General features: G+C 39.1%; 1 protein-coding gene across 5 annotated transcripts in view; it reads left to right on the top strand.

Annotated features, from left to right (window-relative positions):
- Nucleotides 1-24119, top strand: part of STAU2 (staufen double-stranded RNA binding protein 2) — a 168371-nt gene that overhangs the window by 70615 nt on the left and 73637 nt on the right. For all 5 annotated transcript variants that reach the window (XM_042869928.1, XM_042869931.1, XM_042869929.1 and 2 more), the window contains 2 exons: nt 2146-2206; nt 17554-17861. In XM_042869928.1, the coding sequence (XP_042725862.1) occupies nt 2146-2206; nt 17554-17861 (369 nt within the window). The remainder of the gene's footprint in view (nt 1-2145; nt 2207-17553; nt 17862-24119) is intronic.

Here is a 24119-nt window from a genome sequence, read left to right as displayed (position 1 = left end):
TATTAGCTAGACCAAGTTGGCCTCTAAATGGAGAATTTTCACTGTTTTTCACTGATTTTCACATTGGTAGTATAAGTGCAGAGCACTGAGATAGTGCCCTGGGATATTTTTTGTAGCTACCAAAATTATATTCTACAGGTGAGAATGGAAAGTAATGCTTTCACTTTTTCATTTTTTCACCTTTTCGTTTCGTATTGCCATCTTTCTTCTCTTAGAAGAAAACTGGAGTATGTTACATTTGTGTGAGACAGCAGCACTAAGAATAATTTATGGACAGTCGAATTCTTGTTAAATTCTCCATCATGATGTAAATAATAAACAGCAAAAGAGGGGAATGGGAAGAGTGTTAGAATTTTATTCATCTTGTAGCAGTGCATTTGGGAGAGTTTGCAGTCATGTTTTTGTGGATTCATGCTAAAACCATGCTGTTGTAACAGCACATACACATACAAACATATTTGCAGATTCAGATTGTGTATTCTTTTGAAGAACTGTCTTTTCTCTGGATATACTTATAATATTTTTATTCATTCTATGAATAAAACAAGTTAAGTGAAATTAAGTTTGTGGAATTGTGTATCCAGTTTGAGAGACATCTGTCTCTAAGACCTGCCACAGAATCATAGAATCATCTGAGTTGGAGGAGACACTTAAAGGTCATCTTGTCCAACTCCCTTGCACTGAGCAGGGACACCTATAGCTACATCAAGTTGCTCCAAGGCCTGTCCAGCCTGACTTTGAATGTCTCCAGAGACAGGACATCCACCACCTCTCTGGATAACATGTTCCAGTGTTTCACTACCCTTACCCTAAAAAACTTTTTTCTTATCCAGTCTAAATCTCCCCTCTTTTAGTTTTGAAACCATTTTCCTTTGTTGTGTCACAACAGACCCTGCTGAAGTCTGTCCCCTTCCTTCTTGCAGCCCCCCCTTTAGATACTGAAACGCTGCTATCAGGTCTCTCCAGGGCCTTCTCTTCTCCGGGCTGAACAGCCCCAGCTCTCTCAGCCTGTCCCCACAGGGGAGATGTTCCATCCTTTTGATCATTTTTGTGTCCCTTGTCTGGATATTCTCCAGCAGGTCCATGTCTTTCCTGTGCTGAGGACTCCACATCTGGATGCAGTACTCCAAGTGAGGTCTCACCAGCACAGAGTAGAGGGACAGGATTACTTTCCTCGACCTGCTGGCTATACTTCTTTTTGTGCAGCTCAGCATATGGTTGGCTTTCTGGGCTGCAAGGTCACTTTGCTGGCTCATATTTAGCTTGCCATACACCAGTACACCCGAGTCCTTTTTGGCAGGACTGTGCTCCATCCTTGCATCCCTCAGCTTGTACTGATAGTGAGGATTTTCTGTCTGTGTCTGCATCTCAGTGAAATTTGAAAAGGATCATTTGTGTCACATTAATTGATCTGACAGTCAATAGCTCACAGTTCATGAGGACATTTCTCTACATTTACACATAAATCTAGAATACTGACACTTCATTTACTTTGTAGATTTCAGGAATTGTTTTATTCTGAACATCTTACGTTAATTGCTTCCTTTTCCTGTGTCACATAATACCCAGTGTTATGCATAACCAGTTCTATGATTCTATGATTCAATTATAATCCCTGTGAAGACCATTACCTTCCTCAAAAACCCTATATATTAGAAAAAAAAATCACAGGAATCTGTTTTGGTTTTACTTATGTAACTAAGTGGATTCCTAGCAAGTAGATATTTTAAAATTACACTCAAGTACTTTGCATTATTTATGCATTCTTTCATAAGCAGATATTAGGATCTTCTTGTTTTAGAATGTAGTTTCTCTGTAGTCTGTGTATATTTTCAGTTGAGAGCTGCTTTTAACATTTAATTTTAAGTCTGATTTGGTAACATTGAGTAGAGCCTAATCCTTGGAGAAATATTTATATTTCAGTGTTAGGCAGTAGTTATTAATGTTTATTCATGAAGGGTACATTCCTTAAATAACCTACTTTAGACCAAAAGTAAAATATGTTAGCAAAGATGTGTGAGCAGAGGTGGCAATCCCAAGTCACCCTTTTTTGAATTTTTCAATTGAATTTATAAATATGATTGTGCTGTTTAAGTAGTAGTTTAATCTTTACTTATTTGTCTCTTTCTTTTGTCTCTGTTTCAGCTTGGAGAAAACAAGAGTTGGAACGGACAGAATGTTGGGTTTACTGAGCCAACAAGTAGCAGTAAGTATAGTTTCCTACATTCGTATTTATTCTTGGTTCTTTTAGTCTCTGTAGGATTTAGATTATTCAAGCCAATTGAAATGTTTTCTCTAGATTTGCAATTTGATCACTTAAGTCTGAAGTATCCTGTGTGTGAGTATAGATGTGGATAAATGCAGGAACAAGATGATTTTCACTTACCCTTATTTTCAACATTTTTTATTTGCTCATTTAATAAAATCAGCTATGATTTTATTAAACCATTGAGTCCTGCAGGTTGTTGGAGAATTAAAGAAGTATCTGAATTGCAGGGTCAGTACCGCATTCCAGCAAGGCTGCATGTATCTTATGCATCTTCTTCTTCTCCAAGGGTGGAGATGTCACAGCTTCTCAGAACAACATATAATTTTCCTCACACTGATTTATTTATTCATGTGTTTTTTATTTTTATCCAGTTGGAACATCTGTTTGTTTATGATGATCATTTCCTGTTTTGCTGCTACCTTCCCTCTGGGAAGTGCCCAACTCCATCATTTTGACAAACTTTTCTTAGGTATTGGAAAGCTACTGTTAGATCTCACAAAGATACCACTATCCTGCAAGCAGTTTTTCATCATTTAAAATTAAATTTCCTAGACTCTAAGATCCCAGCTTGTCTACAACGATGCTGTGGGATATTGTGTCAAAGCCTTGCTAAAATCAAGGCAAATTACATCCATAGTTCTCACTTTATTCATAAATCCAATTTTTCTATCATAAGACAATCAGGTTGTTCAGGCATTTATTATTGTTTAGGTATTTATTCTGTCTTTGATAAATTCATGCTGATTTTTCCCAGCAACTTTTTGTCTCCTGTGTGTGTCTGTAATGGCTTTTAGAAGACTTCCTGCGTGAAGAAGTCCCTTTTAGTCCCTGGCCTAGGGACTAAAGTAAGGCTGGCCAGCTTGCCCTTTTTCATAAAGATGATGAGGTTTTTCTCTAGTTGTTGGAGACTTCCCCTGATCTGCGTGGCTCTTCAAGGATGACAGATAGTAGCCACAAAAGACAAAAAATTGTTCATTTGGAACCCACAGATATATCTCATTTGGTCCAGTGGACTTCTATGGATTGAAATTTTCTCTAGAAATCACATCAGCTTCCACTTCTAGTGGTTTCTGTCTTCCTCCTTGAGACCTGTCTATGCACCCAAAGACATGGGAGACCTTGCTGGTGAAGACCAGCTTCAGTTTCACTGCAGACACTACAGTTGTTAACAAATAGGACAAGCCTGTAGGTCTTTCTGATAGATTAAGCTGGCAAAGGATGGCTTAAAAAAGTCAGAGACATGCTAGAGCAGGTCCAGAGGAGGCCACAAGGAAGATTAGAGGGCTGAATGTACCTCTTCAACAAAGACAGGGTGAGAGGTTGAAGTTGCTCAGCTGAGAGAAGTGAAAGCTCCAGGGAGACTGTATAGCAGCCTTCCAGTACCTAAAGGGAATCACAGGAAAGATGGGGAGAGATTCTTTTATCAGGGAGTGCAGAGATAGGATGAAGGGTAATGGTTTTGAACTGGAGGTGGGTAGGTTTAAGTTAGATACAAGAAAGAAATTCTTCACTGTGGGGGTAGTGACAGGGTCTCTCAGGACAGGTCTCTGAGAGAAGCTGTTGAATCTCTGGATATGTGCAAGGCCAGGCTGGATGGGGCTTTGGTCTGGTCCCTGGTGTAGTGGGACTTGTCCCTGCCCCTGGTAGGAGCTGGAACTAGATGGTCTGTAAGTTCCCTACCAACCCAAACCATCCCATTTTTCTACCATTTTTCCCAGCTCTGGACTTGGTGTAGTGTGGAAAAGGTCAAATTCACTTTTCCATGAGTACCTAATTCTTCTTTAGAACCATGTTGATTTTTGAACCTCATAAGAGTCTCAAATGTCATCTCTAAACTATGAATTGTAATAGAGGTGAAAGTATATTAGCTGTCTTTTTTTTCTCTATTACACATCTGAATTTGACATCTGACTTAGTCCAAAATGTAGTTTTTAAGAGAATTCAGTACTCTTCAACTATATATGGAGTCTTCTCAGTTGCTGGACCTGGGGAAGAATTGAGGAATAATTTGTGCTTCAATTTACCCCAAAGTCTTGCCAGTATTTCTAGTGACCTTGGTTCAACATATGCCATTGTTTTTTCCTTGAAATGGAGGATATTACAGGATCTAAGACTTATTTTTAATTGCTTCCTTCAAGCCCCGTCTTGAAGGAAGTCCTTACCAGTACTAGATTATTGCTGTTTGTATTGTTAAAATCTGTAGGGACATGGCCCATTATCATCTACAAATGTTAACATCTTCAAATGTTAACATACTGAAGTTTAGGGCAGCAAAATAAGACCTCAAGCTTTTCTCTGTTATCCTCACCATGCCTTGTAGCAAAGATATGTACAGATAATAGGATGACCATTTACTACCATCTACTACACCAACAAGAAAATATTATGCTTTACCTGGTAAGAGTACTTTGTTGAACATACATGTAAAGCCAGATCTAGAAGGTGAAGGCAAACTCATTCAACAGGAAACAGGATCAGCAATCATTGTGTTGTAAACCTGTGGTAACCAAAAGACTCTTCTTCTTGCATTGGCACAGATGTATTTGCAGATACCACAGTCTGTAGTACAGAACAGGTTTACAGTCTAGATTGCATTTCTAATGCATGGAAGGCATTCTTAGATGGTCTCATTTTCATTATTGTGATACCCAAATAAATTGGAAATCAAATGAGGGGTACTAAATATGTCAGTAGCCATCATCTTTTTTTCTGACAGTGCTATTCAGACACCATTGTGCTTAATCCCGAGTCCTTTACTCCCTTTTCTAGTCTAGAGGACTCATTCATGCTAACTAGCTGACTACAGTGTATCGTTTTTGTTTTCGGAGGGGCTGTGCTGTCATTTGACGGAATAGGAAGGGTTTGAATATGTATACAGTATTCACTTGATGTTTGCATTTGTTGTAATCCTAAAATTTAATTTTAAGCAGTCTTGAAAACCTAGGATAGGCTCTAAGATCGCTGCATCTACCACTTGGCATCTCCTATTTGGATTTCTAATAATTTTATTCTAGGAATTTTACTGTATCCTGTTAGCCCAGCATATTATTCATCAGTTTCCTTTCACAGGCAGGTACTCTTTCTTTGTGTACATAGTGCACTAAATTTTGATATAAAACTATGTGAAATAAAACCGGAATAGTAAAGTGAAGTTGTACGTTGTAGTACAACAGAAACAAAAAAAGTGGAGTTGAAGAGCAGATTCCATTGTGCTTTTATTATGTAGTTTGTTTTGGCTGAGAAATACCCTTCAGTCTATCCTCCTACATACTTGATGCGTTTTTAGTATTTCCTGTTACATGTCCTTGAAATTTCTCCTGTTCCCCTACCTCATGTGCTTTTGTAGCTACCGTTGCAGCAGACTTCATTTCTGTTCCTCCTACTCATTGGCAAAGCTTCTTCCCACTGATTTACTTCTTTACCTTTCATCTTCATTTCACAATCCCAAAGATGGCTTGAGACAAGAACCTGTTTGTTCCTTTGCTTGGAAGATCTCAGACATCTTCCACACGTGGAATAACAGAGACATGAGTGAGATTTTTCCATGATGCTCCTGAAAGTGATGTTCAAGCCAGTATTCTTTGAGCACAACACAAATATTTGCAGCCCATGTAGAAGATGTTTACTGTTAACAGGATGCTCATTTATTTCTTAGGATTTGACTTAAGCAAGTACTCACAAAAACAAAATGTGAAAAAATAAACAGTCCTAATGCAAACTGTTGTCTCTTGGGAACATTCAGCTTTTGGTTTTGTTTTTCTGGATAGGGATAATCATACATGTCATACAGCATGTGTTCTAGGAGAAGCTGTAGATGAGGCATAAAATATTGCAAAATTAAGAACATAACTGTATAAAACTCAAAGGAAAAAATAATTTGAGGTTTCTTTATATTTCTAAAAAGGAAAAAAAAAATTGCTTTCATAATTTTTCTTTTTTGTCCTACCCTCAGTTTTCATAGACTAGATTTCCTTTATCTATTTCCTGAAATGTTGGTCTCCACAACATAAATATCAAAAAACTAATGATAAAACAATTACATTCAGAAGAAGCCTACCTCTTAGTAAAGGACAGGCTTTTTTGTTTTTACTGCCTAACATTTTATTACTAAGGATTCCAGTGTGACTTTACAATCTTTGTTCTTCAAAGTACATCTGCTCCTGCTGTTTGTTCACCACCTGAAATCATAATCATTTGTTTGTGACATCACAGTTAGTCACTGTGAAGATGGTTAGATTGTCACTAACAGATGACAGTGATTTCAGATGGTAAATGAGCAGCAGGAACAGATGATCTCCTAAGGAACAAAGATACATGATCTCTTGCAATTGTTCTCAGTAGAAAACAAGCTGTGAGAGAACAAAAGCAATTAGATATTCAGAAGTTTCTTAAATCTGTAATGAGAAATTTCAGCATTTGTCCATTAATGTAAACCCTAACTGTATGGTTACATTCAAATTTGTATTTAGAAATCTCAGGGTTTTTTTTTGGGGGGTGGGTAGGGAGATGGAGGTGGAGAAATAGGAGCACAATAAATAAGTTATCAACTTTTATAAGGGAGTATCTTCACTTTGGAGGAAATAAAAATTATGTGAACTACATAGTGCTGGCACTTGATGGTTTTATAAAAACTTTTTAAAATAGTCCTTTGTATGCTTATTTTCCAGCTGGGGATTCTGATGAAGACTTACAGTAGTTAATTTAATACCTCTGTATTTCTATGAACAGTAACATAAGTGTACAATTTGGGTGTAAAGTTTTTATTTTATACTTCAGGCATTTTAAAATGAAGTTTATCTGTGTTATATTTTGCTGAAACATTTAATTCCTTCTGGGGTATTTCAGAGGTGATTTCCAGTGCGTTGTATGCATTTTTACTCAGTACTAAGTACTGTTGTTTCTGGAAGGATTCAAATCAGTGTGTCTGTATGTGATATGGGATTTGGGCACAACTGAGGTGTGCGAGACTGTTGGTCCTCCTCCATTCCCCACGTGTCCTTCCTTTTGAGATGCTTGGTTAGGTAATAAAAATAATACAAGTTTTGCGTCTTCAGATGTGATGCCATCACTGCTGAGTATAGATGTGTATTTCTAGCATACCTACTGTTTTAAACACGCATCCAGAAAGTTGAGAGGCTTACAATGTAGGTTCAGTTTCCTTCTTCACTAGGAGAGTACTCACGAGGTACAGAGTAATCTGGGTAATGAAAACCTCTGTGTGGAGATGTGTATCTAATAATCACTATGATCTGCCGACAGAGATTCAAGGATCAGATATTGTCAAAATGCAATAAATCCACAGAGAAAGTATGATCTAAAGCAATCGTGACATTGTACTATTGATTATCTGTTGATTAAAACATTTGTAAGTGAAGGTGCAGTCATGTATTATAGTGGTTTGCACAAAATACCTTCTGTGTATTTTAGGTACAGGTTAAACAAAAATGTTGCAAGCGACCTGTTCCTTGGTTCTTGAATAGCATAGATTAAGCGTAAATGAGAAACATACACTTGGGCTGTGAGAGCAATGGTTTAAATGTTCTGAGGCTGAGAAAAAAAACAAGTCTTAGCTTTTTTAGGAGATTGCTTAACCACAAAGCCTGTAATGTATAAATGGGTAAGAGAGAACTGCCACCATGACAGTAGATAGCCAGCTGTCTGGGTAGTTGATTTCAGAGAAATTCAGCTTTTGCTTTTCCAAGTCTTCTAAATTTGCTATATGAATTATGTTTGTTCAAAGTTGCTCTCCCATTCCTTTGAAAAAAACTGAGTGGGAAATATCAGCGCAAAGCTCTTTCTTGATGTTAACTCTCAAATTCAGATTTAAGAATCTAATTCTGAAAATGATCTGCGCTTAATCTTCTTTGTTCAGCCAAGCAAACTGAGCAGTATCCCTCAGTTAACCTCAATACTGCATTTCTGTAAATACTTTCATTTTTGTCCTTTTCCCATCCCCACCCTTTTTCTCACCTGGAACCCACCAGCTACATTGCCATTAGTCTACAGTAATATTTTCCTTAAAGATCTTGAACTGAGGCGTTCTTGCTGTCAGAACCAAGACTTAATTTTCCATTCTCCCCTCCATCCTCTTTACTTACATCAAACATCTTAGCCCTATGACTTCCACTCCCCCACGGTTTTCTCCTCCTCTGATTTCATCTTCACTCATACCTATGCTGTGTTTGTTGATGTCCCCCTTGACCTTCTTAGCTTCAGCAGCCTCTCTATCCTTGTCTTTCAGACTTGCTCATTCTTTCATCTCTTCTATATACAGGTCATGCTTTTGTTTTCATCATCACAGTTCTTATTCCCTTCTTAATCTGTTAATGAATAGTCTTGCCTAAACAGGTCACTGTCTGGTTGTACTTAGGCACTCTCCTAATTACTTCACACCCTCAAAGATCACTTTTTTGCTGCTTTTACAAGCACCGTGATCTGTCAGCACTCTAGCTTCATTTACTAATAGGAATAGTATCTTTCTGCATTTATATTGGTTCTTTTACTTCATCTAGATTGTAGATTGCATGGGACGCCATTATATTGTTGGATCCTTACTGTGCAGAAATTATAATGTAGAAATAATAGTGTAGGTGTTTTGCTTATGTCTTTTTCATATTATATCTGTAGAAATTTCCCATTACAAAGATTTATAAGGTCTTATTTTTAACAAAACTGTATGTTCCCATAATCTTCCAGAGTAAAGCTGTGAAATGTTTCAAAGGACTTTTCTCACTAGCATTTAACATCAGTTATTACATAAAATATATACAGTTTAAGTCTCCTGTGATACTACAGTTTCAAATTGGGTGTACTGAAAGAGTTTCAGTAAAATCAGTCAATCAATCTGTTTGTCTGTCTGTCTATCAAGACCTAACCTCATGAAGAACAAAATAGTTTTTACTTAAATGTCATGGTTATTTTAAGGTTAAGTAAGCTAGAATTTTAACAAGTGTCTTTATATAACATCAGTTTGTTTAAGGTCGTATAGACGAGATCATTGATGGAAGGACATTGTGTAATGACAAAACATTTTTTCTCATCTGAATATTGCAGTAGCTGGTGACTTAGAAATACCGCAGATAGTTGTGGTAAGTAGATAATGATTGAATCCTGGCTTTTCCAGCCAAGACTGTGTGTAGACTGTTACTGAAAACATAATGGACATACTATTTGCCTATTCACTTGTTTGACTGATGTTTTCTGAGTTCCTGCTGAGGTAATAAAATTGGAAAATCTTTCAGCATATAAATAGGCTTTTTTACCACAAGTGAAGTATGAAAAGATAACTACTTTTTATGATAGTATTTATATTTTTCAGTCTTGTTATTGAAATAATTATTTATATAAATTCTCTTTTTTTGCTCCCAGTGAATTTGTAATGGACTATAAGACAAAACATGCCAGTTCTGTGGAAGAATTGTAGCAAGTGAAAATTCTCCATGTGTCTTAAGATTTTGTCCATTTTAACTTACATAATAATGAAATCAGAGTTGCATTTGGGTCTAATTTCTCTTACTTAATATCTTAGTTCAAAATTTTGCAACATATTTTCAGCAGTGCAGTAGAAGGCTTTATTCAATCTGAATATGGGTAGCATACAGTGAAACAAAGTTGGATGGTTATTGATTGAGTTTTTTATTCAGTTTCAAGAAATACTGGATAATCTCTGTGAACAATTTTTTTTTTAATCCATTGATGAGTTATTTTCAGAGTTATTTCAGAGATAATGGCTTTAAACAATTTATGAGCAAGTCAAATACTGAATTATATATCCTGTTCATTTTGTGTCACTAGACAAGACATGTAAGTACTACTACATGTTTGTATCCCATTCCAGTGGTTGTAGTGTAAAGAAGAGCATATGCTCTACAGGAATGTCAGGGGAAGCCATACACCAGCTACAGGACTCCTGACACACCAACAAGTGTAATTTTTCTGTTGGATTATGGGAGCCCAGATAGAAAATTGTGGTTTGGTTTTGGTTTAGACCAAATATACTGAGTTTCCTTGAAACAGTCTATGAATGGCCTTGAAACTGGAAAAGTCATGAAGTGGATACTATACAGAAGAGTATCTCTACAGTGTCGATCAGGAAAAAAGGGAAAATCAGCTCTGTTACATATGTGGATTGACAATACAAACCTGATGTTGTACATCATCTTTTGGAGTAACAATAAAATCAAAATCTTAGCTTTTCATATTTTCCTGACAGAAATAGAAAACTGAAAATGGGACACCAGTGTTACTGGTATAGACACTTCAGAGTTGCAGGCAATACTGTCATCAATGTGAACCTTTCTCAACTTAGAAGGCCCACTGTTATGGGGTAACTTGTCTCTGTTCCTATATAGTAAATTCTATTTTACAGTCTAGTTACATTTTTGCTTATGTAGAGTGAAGGTCCAAAGCCGTTCTCTGGTGGCAGCCCATTTGCAGAAGAGTCCCCTGGAGCCCTCTGGCAGGGAGACCCTGTAGACAAAGGATTAGGGTTAAAAATAGCACCACTTCAGCAGATCTTTCGAAGACTGCCACTGCTGCTGCTATAAAAAGAAGTGGAATCAAAGTACAGAGATGCACTTCAAGGGACAGACACACGAAGCCATTTTGCATCACACATTTGCGTTGGAGTCTAAATTGTGTTGCAGCTGTGACAGCAAAAGTAGACAATAGATGATGAGATTTATTCTTAGGTGAGAGAGGTCTTTGGTTTGGAGTTTTCAGAGACTATAGAAGCTTGTAAGAGACTGCTAGCAATTACTGCCAAGGATGAGTAAGACATGTTTTTCAAATGTTAGTGATTACATTGCATCTCTTGCTTGAATGTTTTGGTAACACATTTGCCCACAGGTTTAAATAATATAAATGGAAATTATTTTAACATGTTTCATGAATGTACCTTGTAGTTATGTCCAGCAGAAGGTGCAGTGCTGTTGGTCTAAGTGGTAGAATTACAGTTCCTCTGACTCTTAATAGTTGTGATGTTACCTTTGAAGTATGACAAAGTCAGTATGGGATAACTGTTTAGCAGAGACATAAAAATCTTTTTTTTTCTGGGGGGGAGGAGGGAAAGACTAGCAGATATATGAAAGTATTCACCTAGAGGTGTTCTACTGCAACACAAGGAAGTGTTAGAGCAAAAGATCACAGAATCACAGAATCACAGAATCACAGAATCACCCGGGTTGGAAGGGACCCCAAGGATCATGTAGTTCCAACCCCCCTGCCTAGCAGGGCCACCAAACATACACATTCAGATCAGGTTGCCCAGGACCCCGTCCAACCTGGCCTTAAACACGTCCAAGGACGGGGCATCCACAACCTCCCTGGGCAGCCCGTTCCAGGGCCTAACCACTCTCCTAGTAAAGAACTTCCCCCTAACATCCAACCTAAATCTTCCCTCCTTCAACTTAAAACCATTTCCCCTAGTCCTGCTGTTATCAGCCCTTTTGAAGAGTTTACTCCCCTCCTGGGTGTAGGTTCCCTTCAGGTATTGATAGGCTGCAATGAGGTCACCCCGCAGCCTTCTCTTCTCCAGGCTGAACAAGCCCAACTCCCTCAGCCTGTCCTCATAGGGGAGGTGCTCCAGCCCCCTGATCATCTTAGTCGCCCTCCTCTGGACCCTTTCCAAAATCTCAATGTCTTTCTTGTACTGAGGGCTCCACACCTGGACACAGTATTCCAGATGGGGCCTCACAAGAGCCGAGTAGAGAGGGACAATCACCTCCCTGTCCCTGCTGGCCACCCCTCTCCTGATGGAGCCCAGGATCCCATTTGCCTTTCGAGCTGCCAGAGCGCACTGCTGGCTCATATTCAGTCTCTCGTCCATCAGGACCCCCAGGTCCTTCTCTGCCGAGCTGCTCTCAAGGACCGCTCCTCCCAGCCTGTACAGGTGCCTGGGGTTCTTCCGGCCCAAATGCAAAACCTTGCACTTTGCCGTGTTGAACCTCATCAGGTTCACCCGAGCCCAGCCCTCCAGCCTGTCGAGGTCCCTCTGAATGGCATCCCTTCCTTCCACCGTATCAACTGCACCACTCAGCTTGGTGTCGTCAGCAAACTTGCTGAGGGTGCACTCAATTCCCTCATCGATGTCATTAATAAAGATGTTAAAGAGCACTGGTCCCAAGACAGACCCTTGGGGGACACCACTTGTTACCGGCCTCCACCTGGACATAGAGCCATTGACCACCACCCTCTGTCTGCGGCCTTTCAACCAATTGCTTATCCATCGGGTCGTCCACCCATCAAATCCACTTCCCTCCAATTTGGAGATGAGGATGTGGTGGGGGACCATGTCAAAGGCCTTGCTCAGGTCCAGGTAAATGACATCGGTCGCCTTCCCTTCGTCCACCAATGCCGTCACTCCATCATAGAAGGCCACAAGATTAGTTAGGCATGACCTTCCTTTGGTGAAGCCGTGCTGGCTGTCTCGGATCACATGCTCATTCTTTATGTGACCGAGCATGTTGTCCAGGAGGATCTGTTCCATGATCTTCCCAGGCACGGAGGTGAGACTCACCGGCCTGTAGTTCCCCGGGTCCTCCCTGCTCCCCTTCTTGTATATGGGAGTGACATGACCCTTCCTCCAGTCGTTCGGGACCTCACCTGACAGCCACGACTTCTCAAATATGATGGAGAGCGGCTCGGCAACCACCTCAGCCAGCTCCTTCAGGACCCTGGGATGCACGCCATCCGGCCCCATAGACTTGTATTCATTCAGTCTAAGGAGGCACTCTCGGACTTGCTCTGCCCTTACAGTGGGGAGGGATTTACCTCCTTGGTCCCCACATAGAGGTTTGGTGATGCAGGGTTCAGGGACGTGAAAAAGACTAGAATCCTGGCCACCAGTGAAGACCGAGGTGAAGAACTCATTCAGCACCTCAGCTTTCTCTTCATCTGTTGAAGCCAGTTCTCCTTTTAAATTTATCAAAGTAGGTACGCCCGTTTTGGCCTGTCTCTTCTGGGCAATGTACCTGTAGAAGGTTTTCTTATTGTTTTTCACATCCCTTGCCAAGTTCAGTTCTGCCTGCGCCTTGGCTTCCCTGATCCCACGTCTGCAAGTCCGGACGGCGTTCCTGTACTCTTCCCAGGTGACACAGCCTTGTTTCCAGAGCTTGTACACCCCTTTCTTCGCCCTCAGTTCTCTCAGCAGGTCCTTGCTGAGCCAAGCCGGTTTCCTACCTCGCCTGCCCACTTTCTTATTCAGAGGAATGGAGACCTCTTGTGCTTCCAGGAGGGCATCTTTGAAGAGCCGCCAGCTCTCCTCAACATCCTTGTCTTTGAGGGCAGTGCGCCAGGGGATCTTGGCCAGCAATCCATTGAGTAGCTTGAAGTCTGCTCTTCTGAAGTTCAGTGTCCTGGTCCTGCTCTTTGCCAGGCCCACATCGCTTGAGATCACAAACTCAACCAGGGCGTGGTCGCTGGAGCCCAGGCAGCCTCCAACCTTGACGCCTTTGATGATCTCCTCGGCGTTGGTGAGCAGCAGGTCCAGCAATGCTTCACCTCTGGTTGGTCTGTCCAATACCTGAACCAGAAAGCGATCATCAATGGATTCCAAGAGCCTTCTGGAGCTCTTGCAGCTCGCCGTGTGGTTTTCCCAGCAGATGTCCGGATGGTTGAAGTCCCCCACCAGGACAAGAGCCCGTGAGCCAGACATCTCACGCATCTGGAGCAAGAAAGCCTCGTCAACAGCCTCCCCTTGATCAGGTGGTCTGTAGTATACCCCTAACACCAGCTGACCTATATTTGTCCCATCTCTAATCCTAACCCACAGGCTCTCAACCTGTTCCTGACTGCTTCTCGTAGGGAGCTCCTCACAGTTTATCCAATCTCTGACATAGAGAGCAACTCCCCCACCCCTCCTACCTCGCCTATCTCTCCTAAAGAGTCTATAGCCGTCGATGGCAGTATCCCAATTGTGGGAGTCATCCCACCACGTTTCTGTGATAGCAACAAGGTCATAACTTCCCGAGTGATCCCGAGTGAAAAGATTTCTTTGTCCCATATTTTTTATTAAAGTGCTTGTTTGAAGACTAATTACGAGAATTCCTGGAGAAATTTGGTCTGACTCTTATTCCTCTATTGATGTCATACTCCTTGTTTTGTGATAGCATAGTTACTGCAGTAACTAAGTTGTTATTATATATCCTTGAAGGATTCAACAGAGTTGAAGTAAGCAGACAACAGAGGCATGATATTAAAAAAAAAAATAACTTCCTCAATAATATGTTAGAAATACATAATGAGTTCCAAAAAAAAACCTCCATGCTTGATAGATGTTTTCAAAGAGAGCAAATTTTATTGGATTTTACGGCAAGTTTCTAAGAAGCTTCATGAAACATGGGCCCTGAATATAAAATCTTAATTGCTTGCAACTATATTAATGTAATGGCTATATTGTAATGGAATATTACATTACTTTGTTTCCAGAAATAATCAATGACTGTAATATAATATCTGCTCTCTGAGCCAATGTATGATTTAAATTAATTATTGCTTATAAAGCACTTTGAAGTCTGTAGCTGAAAGGTGTTGCATAAGTGTAGAAGTACTATTATTAATTTAACATCACCATTAGAGTAAAGGCAGTGCTTTAGATGCATTTGCTATACTTTGCTCAATATCTTTTTATTCATCATATGCTGCATATTAGTTATTTTAACATTTAGAGAGCTTAGTAATCTGGAAGTATTCCAAACCATTGTTCCAGACAGCAGTTAGACATTTGGGTGGATCATGTAAAAACAGTGAGATGGCTGAGAAAGCATGTAAAATGTTTGTTTTAAGTAATATTACATCAATGGAACAGACATCTGCTGTACTGGATTTGGTTTTAAACGTCTTGAAACTTTTTTTTTTTTTTTTCATGTTGCATGATCTTTATTTTCTGGAGAACTAATGCATTATTTTTAAAGTATGTTATTATAGACTCTGTTCAATTTTGATTTTCATTTCTCGAGTACGTGTTGAAAATCAGACATACAGTGGGCCAGGTCTTAGGAGGGACCAAACACCCTGTCACTCAGTGTCCTTGTGTTTGTTTTTGAAACCTGACTTCACCTACCTGAATCTATAGTATCCTTTTTAATTTCATTCATACTATCTCTTGTATAAAACTATATATAAGTGTGATCAGTGATAAGCCTTGGAGGCTGTAGCCTCAGAAAAAGGGTATATTACCACTCTATTACATGATGATTATGCACTATAGAATAATAATGGGTGTTTACACAGCTGCTATTCTCTGCAAGGTTATATTCTACCTTGTCTCAGATGGAGAGAAAGACACTTTGGAGACCCCATCCTCCATCCTTCCCAAGTAGTACTGTTGTGAATTTGTTCTTAGCTTTGGATTTCAGTGCAAGATCACCCTTGTTCTTAGGGCTCCTCAGCCCCACACAGGCAGGGCAAGCAGCAGGCATGTGGTACAGGTGCATCCAGCTCTGCCTCGGTGCTGGCACAGTGCTGGGTGCAATGGCAGCAGCATTTCTCTCTGAAACTGAGATATTCACAAAGCAGAGCTCTATCCTCTCTTTTGCATGTTCTTAAAGTAAAGAGAACAGCCGTGCTCTCCAAACTGGGCTCGCATAACCCCACAGCTAGGTCCTTCACAGAACTTTTCCAGAGCTTTGTGAAGGGTATGAGCTGACTTTCCAACTCTTTGAAATCACTGTTAATTTAAAAGCCAAATGTGTGAGTAAATCGATTAAAAGATTCACCTGTAAGCAATTTGCTGAGTCAGCAGTGAGGAAGTTCAATTTTCACTGTGTGGTTGAAAATGAGAATATTAATCACTGGTAATATTTTTAAAGTCTTTTTGCAGTAGACATTTCACTTAAGAATACCACTTGGACTTCTTGGAGCAGAATAGTCCTTTGCAGGAAACTGGAAATTATTTCTCTTCTTTGAATTTATTTTTCAGTCTGAGATTACTTTAATATGTATTGCAAGTGAATTAAGCATTGAATGCTTTGGTTTCTCTTGAGATAACTAAGTTAGTTAAAAAATAAGTTTGACATTTCTAAAATGAAACGCCATGTGGCTTGAGTTCACAGATGTTTTTTTCAGGTGTACACTAGGAAATCAATGTGCTGGTATGAAATTAAACATTTCAAGCTCATTTTTCAATTTAATAACAATAAGAAAGAAGCTTTTCTCTTACATCAGCAGACCAGATACTTGTGCTTCCAACAAATATTTCATTGTGTATATAATTACCAAACTTTGTCCCTAATTCTGCACATTTTTATACACAAAAATATTATCAAAACTGCTTACGTACATGTTCCTGTTTTTGAGGATGTTTGGGATCAAGATGTTCTCTAAAAATATTAAATATTTTAAATGTGGATCCGTTGCTCCTAGTTTAGATGTCACCAGAAATATTTGAATGTTTCCTGCAGTTCACATGAATAAATGTAATTCTGTAATGTTTGCTTTAATTCTTTTTGATATTTATAACGACACATGCATACTTTCTATGCTCAGTGTGAGCATGGTCCAAGACAACGCAAACTATAGGATGCTGTATATGCAGCTAAATGTTACAAAAATTAAAAAGGATTGAAGGGCAGGCAGTTGCACAGGAGTCATGAGCACAGGAACAATGTGGCTACAAGGCCATTTAGGATTAATTAAGCCCAGGCTGCTGTGGTAATTCAGCAGATGCTTTAAGCCAGCTCCTGAGGCACTGCAGCTACCTACAAGGAGCCGTCCTGCCCTCCTTTTGTCTCTAACTGCTCATTCTCATGAGTGTCACTGCATGGTCTTACAGGTGCTTGTGCTGGCACAGGCAATAGAGCAGCTGGAGAGAACAAACAACATCTGTAGGTGGGAGAGGGAAGAAGGACTTCTGATGGTGACGTGCTGTCACAGGCTAGTTTAGAGTATTTGTCAAACAGCCTAAATGACTCTATCAGGTAGGAGGCAGAAGGTTGTACCGAAATAATGATAGTGCTGCTGTTCTGAAGCAGCAGCTGTTCCTCATGGTTTGCAGAACTCAGAACCTTATTTATTCACATTGTGTATTCTGTGCTTGCCATGGTTTTAGAGTCCAGAAGTTTTTAACTACTTAAAAAGGGTGAGGGGAGAGGGGGAGGAAGAAGAAGAGCACTTCAGGTCTGCTTTGCTTCCAAACAGTTAGGTAATTTCATTTACAATTACTGTGGAAAAAAGATACTGCATTTAAGTGCTTACTTTGTATTCTGGTGAAAAGTATGTTAATGAAAATTGTCTACATTCCAAGACTGTTCTAGCGTAATAAGAATGATCTCTGCTTTTACTTTCAGCACCAAAGGGAATACTCCATCTCTCTCCTGATGTTTATCAAGAGATGGAAGCAAGCCGCAACAAATCAGCCCCTGGTACCACTGTAAGCTATTTGTCACCCAAAGAAATGAGCCAGACTTCTAGCTCTTTCTTCAGCATATCTCCTACAACAAATAGCACAGCTACAATTGCCAGGGAACTTCTCATGAATGGAACGTCCCCGACTGCCGAAGCCATAGGTCTAAAAGGAATATCTCCTGCTTCCCCCTGTTCTGCAGTGCAGCCTTCAAAACAGCTGGAGTATTTGGCAAGGATTCAAGGCTTTCAGGTATGGGAGGGGGAAAATGAAGCTCTTCAGCCAGAGTCATAGCATTGCCATCAGGGTTTTACTCTTGCCCTCTTGAATTGGGCATGCATGTAACTTATCTTGTAAAATTAGCTCGTGTTTATGGCAGTTTCTGGGTCCAGGAGATACAACCCTGCACCAGTATACATTACATACGTCCGTCCTCTTTTTAGTTCCTTCCTTCCATTCACTTTACTACAGCCTGTCTTTCCGTTGTTTATTCTCTGTAAGGAGTTACAGGCTCAGATCATGCTTCTGCTTGAAATTTTTGATCACCTCTTGGCATTCAAAGCTTTACAAACTGCTCTGACATTGGTTTCTCATGGACTCGAATCCAGATGACACTAATGCATTGCCTTAACTCTGCATTTGTCCTCTGGGTTGGCTTGTTAAAACTGTGCTTCTGCTTCCCACGCTGCACCTGTTAATTGTCACCTGTAGAACAGAGCTTCGATCAGAAGGTGCAACCTAGGAGCAGGTTTGGTATTAGTGCAGAACAGATTGTTTTTCACATCACTGTCAATACTAGAGAGTGTAAGATGTCCTATGCTGAGTCAGCATGCTGGTCCTTCAGCACTGATGATCTGTATCCAGCAGTGGCAAACACCGTATATTTTGTAGGACAATGAAAGCCTCTGTAGTACATTCAGTCATTTCTGCAGTGTAGAAGATGGAGAATGAGATCCTCTTCCTGAACACCATTACTTGCAAAATTACATGCAAATTTGTATGGTAGCTCATGTTACTATGTTGCACCAGTGAAGGATAGGACCAATTATGTAGAAACATTCTTTTTCCTGTCTCAGAGGCTTTTTTCCTTGTTTTTGTTTGTTTGTTTGCTCCTTTTCAGAGTTGTGAATTTATTTCATTTGAAAAAGTTGGTTTTGTGTGTTCTAGCATATGTCATTTGAACGTGTAAGCAAATTATGGAAATGGAAGGTTTCTGTTAGAATTTTTGCATGCCTGATAATGATATTTTTCATCAAAGCCCATGTAATTTACAAAGTATACAGTTGTTGGAAGTGATTTAAAAGAGGCTGCTAGTATTATGGAAATAGTGTCAGATGTTCTATTGACATAAGCAGCATAGTTAAATAACATTTGCGGACATCGGCTATCACCTGTTGTAGATTTGACCTAACATTGTTTCTGTCTAAAATGTACATTCATTGAGATTTCTATTGGCTTTCATTTTTAAAATGTAATTTTAATTCAATTGTTTGAATTTTTCTTAATAGAAGAAACAATAAAATCTAAGCCTCACAGTATGCATTTAACCTGCTAAGAGGAATTCGGTTTTTCTGAATTCCACTTGTTACCTGCCTTGCAGTAGAAACAGATGAATTCTGATGAAAAGAAATTCAATCCCTGATGCTTTCACTGCCTGCTTTCACATCTTGTCAGATTGCTTGTGTTGACTCGTAACGCTTTATTTTCATAGAACCAGTGCACAATTTGTGTTATTGTTTTGATTCCTACTTGCCTGCAGTATGTGGTGATTGTAAAATGATTAGTTGTTTGTCCTGTTTTTTGTGTGTGAGTTTTTTGGGTTTTTTTTCCATGCTTTGATTCTGGTTGCTAATGTAGAGATTGTTTTTAAAGGGTCTTACCTTGAGCCAAAAATATAATTCAGTTAGTCCATAAACTAGACTACTACATTTTACTTGCCCTGATACAAATCAAGACATTTGGTAGAGAATGTCTGTTATTGGCATATATCTTCTGTGTATGTAACTGCTGTTTTTACATCATATTAGAATGCTTTCTAACACTTTGCTTGGATAAGTCTGGTATTGATGTGAAACTCTGACACTGCTGGATCCCTGAGCTGAGGTGGAGCGGTGAACAGAATCTCTGTGGGAAATGGCTTAGTGGCCTGGCAGGTGCATATCACAGGTCTCTTCACCATTTCAGTCTAGAAAGCTCTTTGTGTTCAAGAGTCTAAAAGCCTATTTCTTTACAGGTTAATTTTCTCAGATGTATTTAAAGTAGAAAACTGCTGCATTTACAAACAGATAGCTTGTTTCGTGTTTCCCAAGTGACCCAAAATGATTTTTAAATTTTTAGCATGTATTTGTATTATGGTCCAGATGATAACCATAGTTTTGTCTTTTATTGAAGAACATATACATTCTGTTCTGTTAAAATATATTTTTGGATTTTTAAAAAAATCAATAAATACTCATATGATGTTTCATTTGTAAATGTAAAAACATGTTATTTAGTCTTTTGAATGTTTATTCGAACTTCTTTAGCTACAGGGAACTTGTATTTAAAATGTGATGATTTAATTTAGACTCTACTAAACTGTATATGATCTGTCGTGTTCTATTGTAAGCCTTTAATATTAAGTTATTCGACCAGTGTATGGAAAAGTGCTAAAAAAAATTACATTATAATTCTAAATATATTTGTAATTGATAAGCAGCAATTCAGTGTCACTGAAAAAAAAAAACAAAAAAAAACAAAAAAAACCACAAAAATAAACAGGTGTTCAGCTCAGATTCTTTCAAGGCTTGGGCTTCAAATTACCAGTGATAATTAAACAAAAATACTTTACAAGCAAGCCTTTACAAAGTCTGAATGGAGCATTTTTAGTGCTCTCTTCATATTAATGTACACTATCAATTAATTGTTTTGCAGACTTTGCCCCAGATGTTGTTCAAAGAAAAATTCATCTTTGGTAAAATTGTTATTTTTAAGTGACTGTGGTGTTTTAGTCATTGTTTTGCAGCTAGATTAGTTATTTTTGGTGACCATGTAATTGCAGTAAGTTATTCAGTGTTTGTTTTTGTTCAAAGAGCAGAGAAACTCTTTACAGATGAATAATGTGAGCCTGCATTTGTTACGGAGGTAAAACGTATGTTGCAGGTAGCTTGTGTACAGTAGGAAATGCCCCTGGCTGCTTCCATGGTGAACAGATAGTACAAACGTGGTGCCAAGAATTGGACTCAGTGATCCTTGTGGGTCCCTTCCAATTCAGGATTCTGTGCTTCTAAAATGAAAAAAAAAACATGAGGGAGAGCCCACTGTCCCCTGCATGGCTGAAGCACACTTGGCTTGCAGTTTTGGCAGGACTTAGGTATGTTAACTTGTTGTCTGTGGTGACCATGTAATAAGACCTCACACATAGTGTAGTATGTTTCTACTTCTTTCTGAATGCAGTGGTTACACAACTGACCTCTTTTTTTTTTCTTTTTTTTTTTTTCTTTTTCTTCCCACATCTGTTTAGTGGTTAAACATTCCGTTTGATCAGTTGAGTGATTTGAATCTTGTACTGTTGGCCATTTCTGGATGTTTCCCATTTCCAGTAATGCAGGCACACACTTCAGAGGAAGTCCTGCTGGACACTCAAGTCAGGTTTACTTGTGCCCGTACATTTCAGCCTGTGGTTATGCACTGTAGGCAGCAGTGGGTCTAAACCAAATTCCCACAGCAGTATTGAATTTGATGATGAGTTTAGGCCTCTCTCTACAGTAGGCACTCATTTTGTATTGTTAAAGGCTGGATTTGGAAATCAGTCAAGGACAGGATATTACTACTGAGATAGGTATGCGAATCTGAGCAAAATTTGTACCTAACTGAATTTCAAGTTAAAGCTGTAGTTTTGAACTGATCTTTGTGTATTTGCACATTCTTTGCAGCAGGACCACAGATCAAATTATATAATGTACCTAAATACCATTTTCAAAGCTGACACAGGCACAATGGATGCTCACAGCAAGTCATTGAGTGTGAAATCATCCAGAAAGGTAGATGCTTAGGATTTTAATAAATGCCTGTGCAGATTAGTACCCAACTTCCAGTTTACTTGTAAGCATTGCTACCCTACATGTTTCACAGATTTGGGCTGCTGTCTCATACCAGGGACTGTGGTACTCCCTGTGAACTCACTGCTTGAAGTCATCGTACCTGTACAATTCCTGCCTTGTGCTGTGTTGTCTGATTCAGATGTGCACGGGTCTCAGGACATTCTCATATGCTTTGGATTTCACTCCGGTGTGATCCATAATGCTGCTTTCCTCTGTCTGCTCACACCTTGTGCTGACAGGTGCAAGCACTCCTACAGGAAGAGCAAAAGGGGAAGTCTTGTCTTTTCCAGACTTAGCATAGTATTTGAAGTAACCATCAATTTTAGTTGAGGCCTTGCTGTGACCAACTTGTGTTTTCTCTTTGTGGGTTTAACTTGCTAAATACTACAGAAAGGTCATTTGTCTTCCAGAGTAAAGGACAGTGACCTTCTCATCCACCCCTACTGAGTTTGTGGAGGTATTTGAATCTTGTTAACAGTTTTAATGACAGTTGAAGAGTTCCTGGTCTTTTTAATAATAAAGAGTTTAGGCTTGAAACCATTTCTCAGAGAGATAACTAAGAGACCACCATGACAATTGGATTTGAGTTCAGTGGAAATTCTTAATACAAAAGGAATGAACAAGGAATCCAACATTAAGCCTGAAGTAAATAATTGAGATATAAATTGTTATCACAACTTCTATGTATATATTCTTGAAACTTGATGCAATGGCCTTTAACTTCCTTCATTAACATTTTGTTCTCAAGTACAACGACTCATTGATGATGGACAAAATAACAATTTCCATTCAAAAATTCTTTTCCAAAGCTGGTTGCAATTAAGAAATGTTGCTTATTTAGTTAAATTAAAATTTATTGCTCTTCACTGGATGGAATCAACTCTCCTTTCGTTAGTTTTTGTTAGCTACATGGCTCAGTAAAATATGCATACTGTATTTGCTAGAGCTCCCTGGGAGAATTGACAGTAGCTATTTCCCTCCTGTTTTCTTGCCTCTGAAGCTGTTTTTTACCTCAGTAAAAACAATACCTTACCCTTTTTCAGTCCAACTTCCAGCTTCCCACAGCAAGCAGAACAAATTCTCTGAATTAACTCTGATTATTGCAAGAATTCTTTGGTATGGGTTGCAAGGTTAGGGATAAAAGCAGGCTGAAAAAAACCCCAAGCATTCCCCGTTGATTCCAGATTTAGATAGCTGCAGATGGTTGGGTGAAAGTAGTCTGAGAAATGCTTGATATTGCAAATCATTCTCAACAGAATCTAAATGTCCTGGCTTGGTTTTTTCAACACAGTGATCTTCATTTCTGTTACTGCTTTCATTTGAATAGAAGTATAGAATCATAGAATAAACTGGGTTGGTAAAGACCTTCAAGATCACCAAGTTTGATTGTCAACCTGAGCTGCTGAGTCCTATCACTTAATCATGCCCTCAGTGCCATTCTTTCTTCAAAACAGGGAGCAGCTTCTTGCTTCTTCCAGCCTTTTCTCCTGGCTCTCCTGCATTGTGTAAAGTGACCCCATGCTGTGCAATTCATCTCTTCTTTGGTAGTTATCTACTGATCCTACTCTGCACAAGTTATAGCTAGAAGTTTAATCATTTTTGGGCGATTGTGTTGAGGTGATCAAGTGTTTAAGGTAACTAAACTGTGGTAAAATTAATGAAAACAAAGACCTGTCTCCTATGAATCATGAAAGGTCAATATGATTTTGCTCAGAGAGTCACCCAAAACTTAGGGTTTGGGGAGGAAAGGTTCTGTGTATGAAGCCTATGAAATGAGTGTAATTTTAATTATAAAGTATGTGAGTTGTCAAAGAAAGTACAGTTTCAAAGTTCACTGCAGATGAATGAAAAAGGTTTGTTTGGTCAAGAACCATTCATGAGTAATGTAGCAAGTGCTAAAAACTGGAATGTAAACCTGGATGATGCTCTTCTGTCCTTGAGTCTGGCAGCTACAGAGTGGCTTGTAGCCACTGTCAGCATGGAACTGGAGTCTCAGCAAATGGTCTAGTGCCAGTGAGTATAAAGATCTCACCACTAGTTCAAACTAAAAAATATAAGCACTAGCTAAAGGAAACTCTTGAAACTGCAGTATCAGTCTTTCTGGCATCATTAATGTAATACAGATTTGAAAGCTATGTCAGCAAACTGTTTTTAAATAAATACTTCTTTGAAGATGGTCCTATCTCCTAAATCAGGACAAACTGGGATTTAAAAAAAATTAAATAAGGCTGTTAAAGCAATTGTTGCTTCATCCACATATGTGAAACCCCTTGAAATAGCTTGAGGGTGACTGTGTTGCCTTTTATTATCAATACCTGCTGCAGCATACAGGCATTGGAATTGGGCTTTTGGATCCTCTCCCTGTATCTTGGTTCTTTGTCAAGTTGATTGGCACTGTACTTGCTCATTGATCAAATGTGTGGAAGTC

This window comes from Lagopus leucura, unplaced genomic scaffold, assembly GCF_019238085.1.
Source record: "Lagopus leucura isolate 7727_CA_CO unplaced genomic scaffold, USGS_WTPT01 Super-Scaffold_100002, whole genome shotgun sequence".
Taxonomy (NCBI): Eukaryota; Metazoa; Chordata; class Aves; order Galliformes; family Phasianidae; genus Lagopus; species Lagopus leucura.
This window is presented reverse-complemented; position numbering and strand designations above follow the sequence as displayed.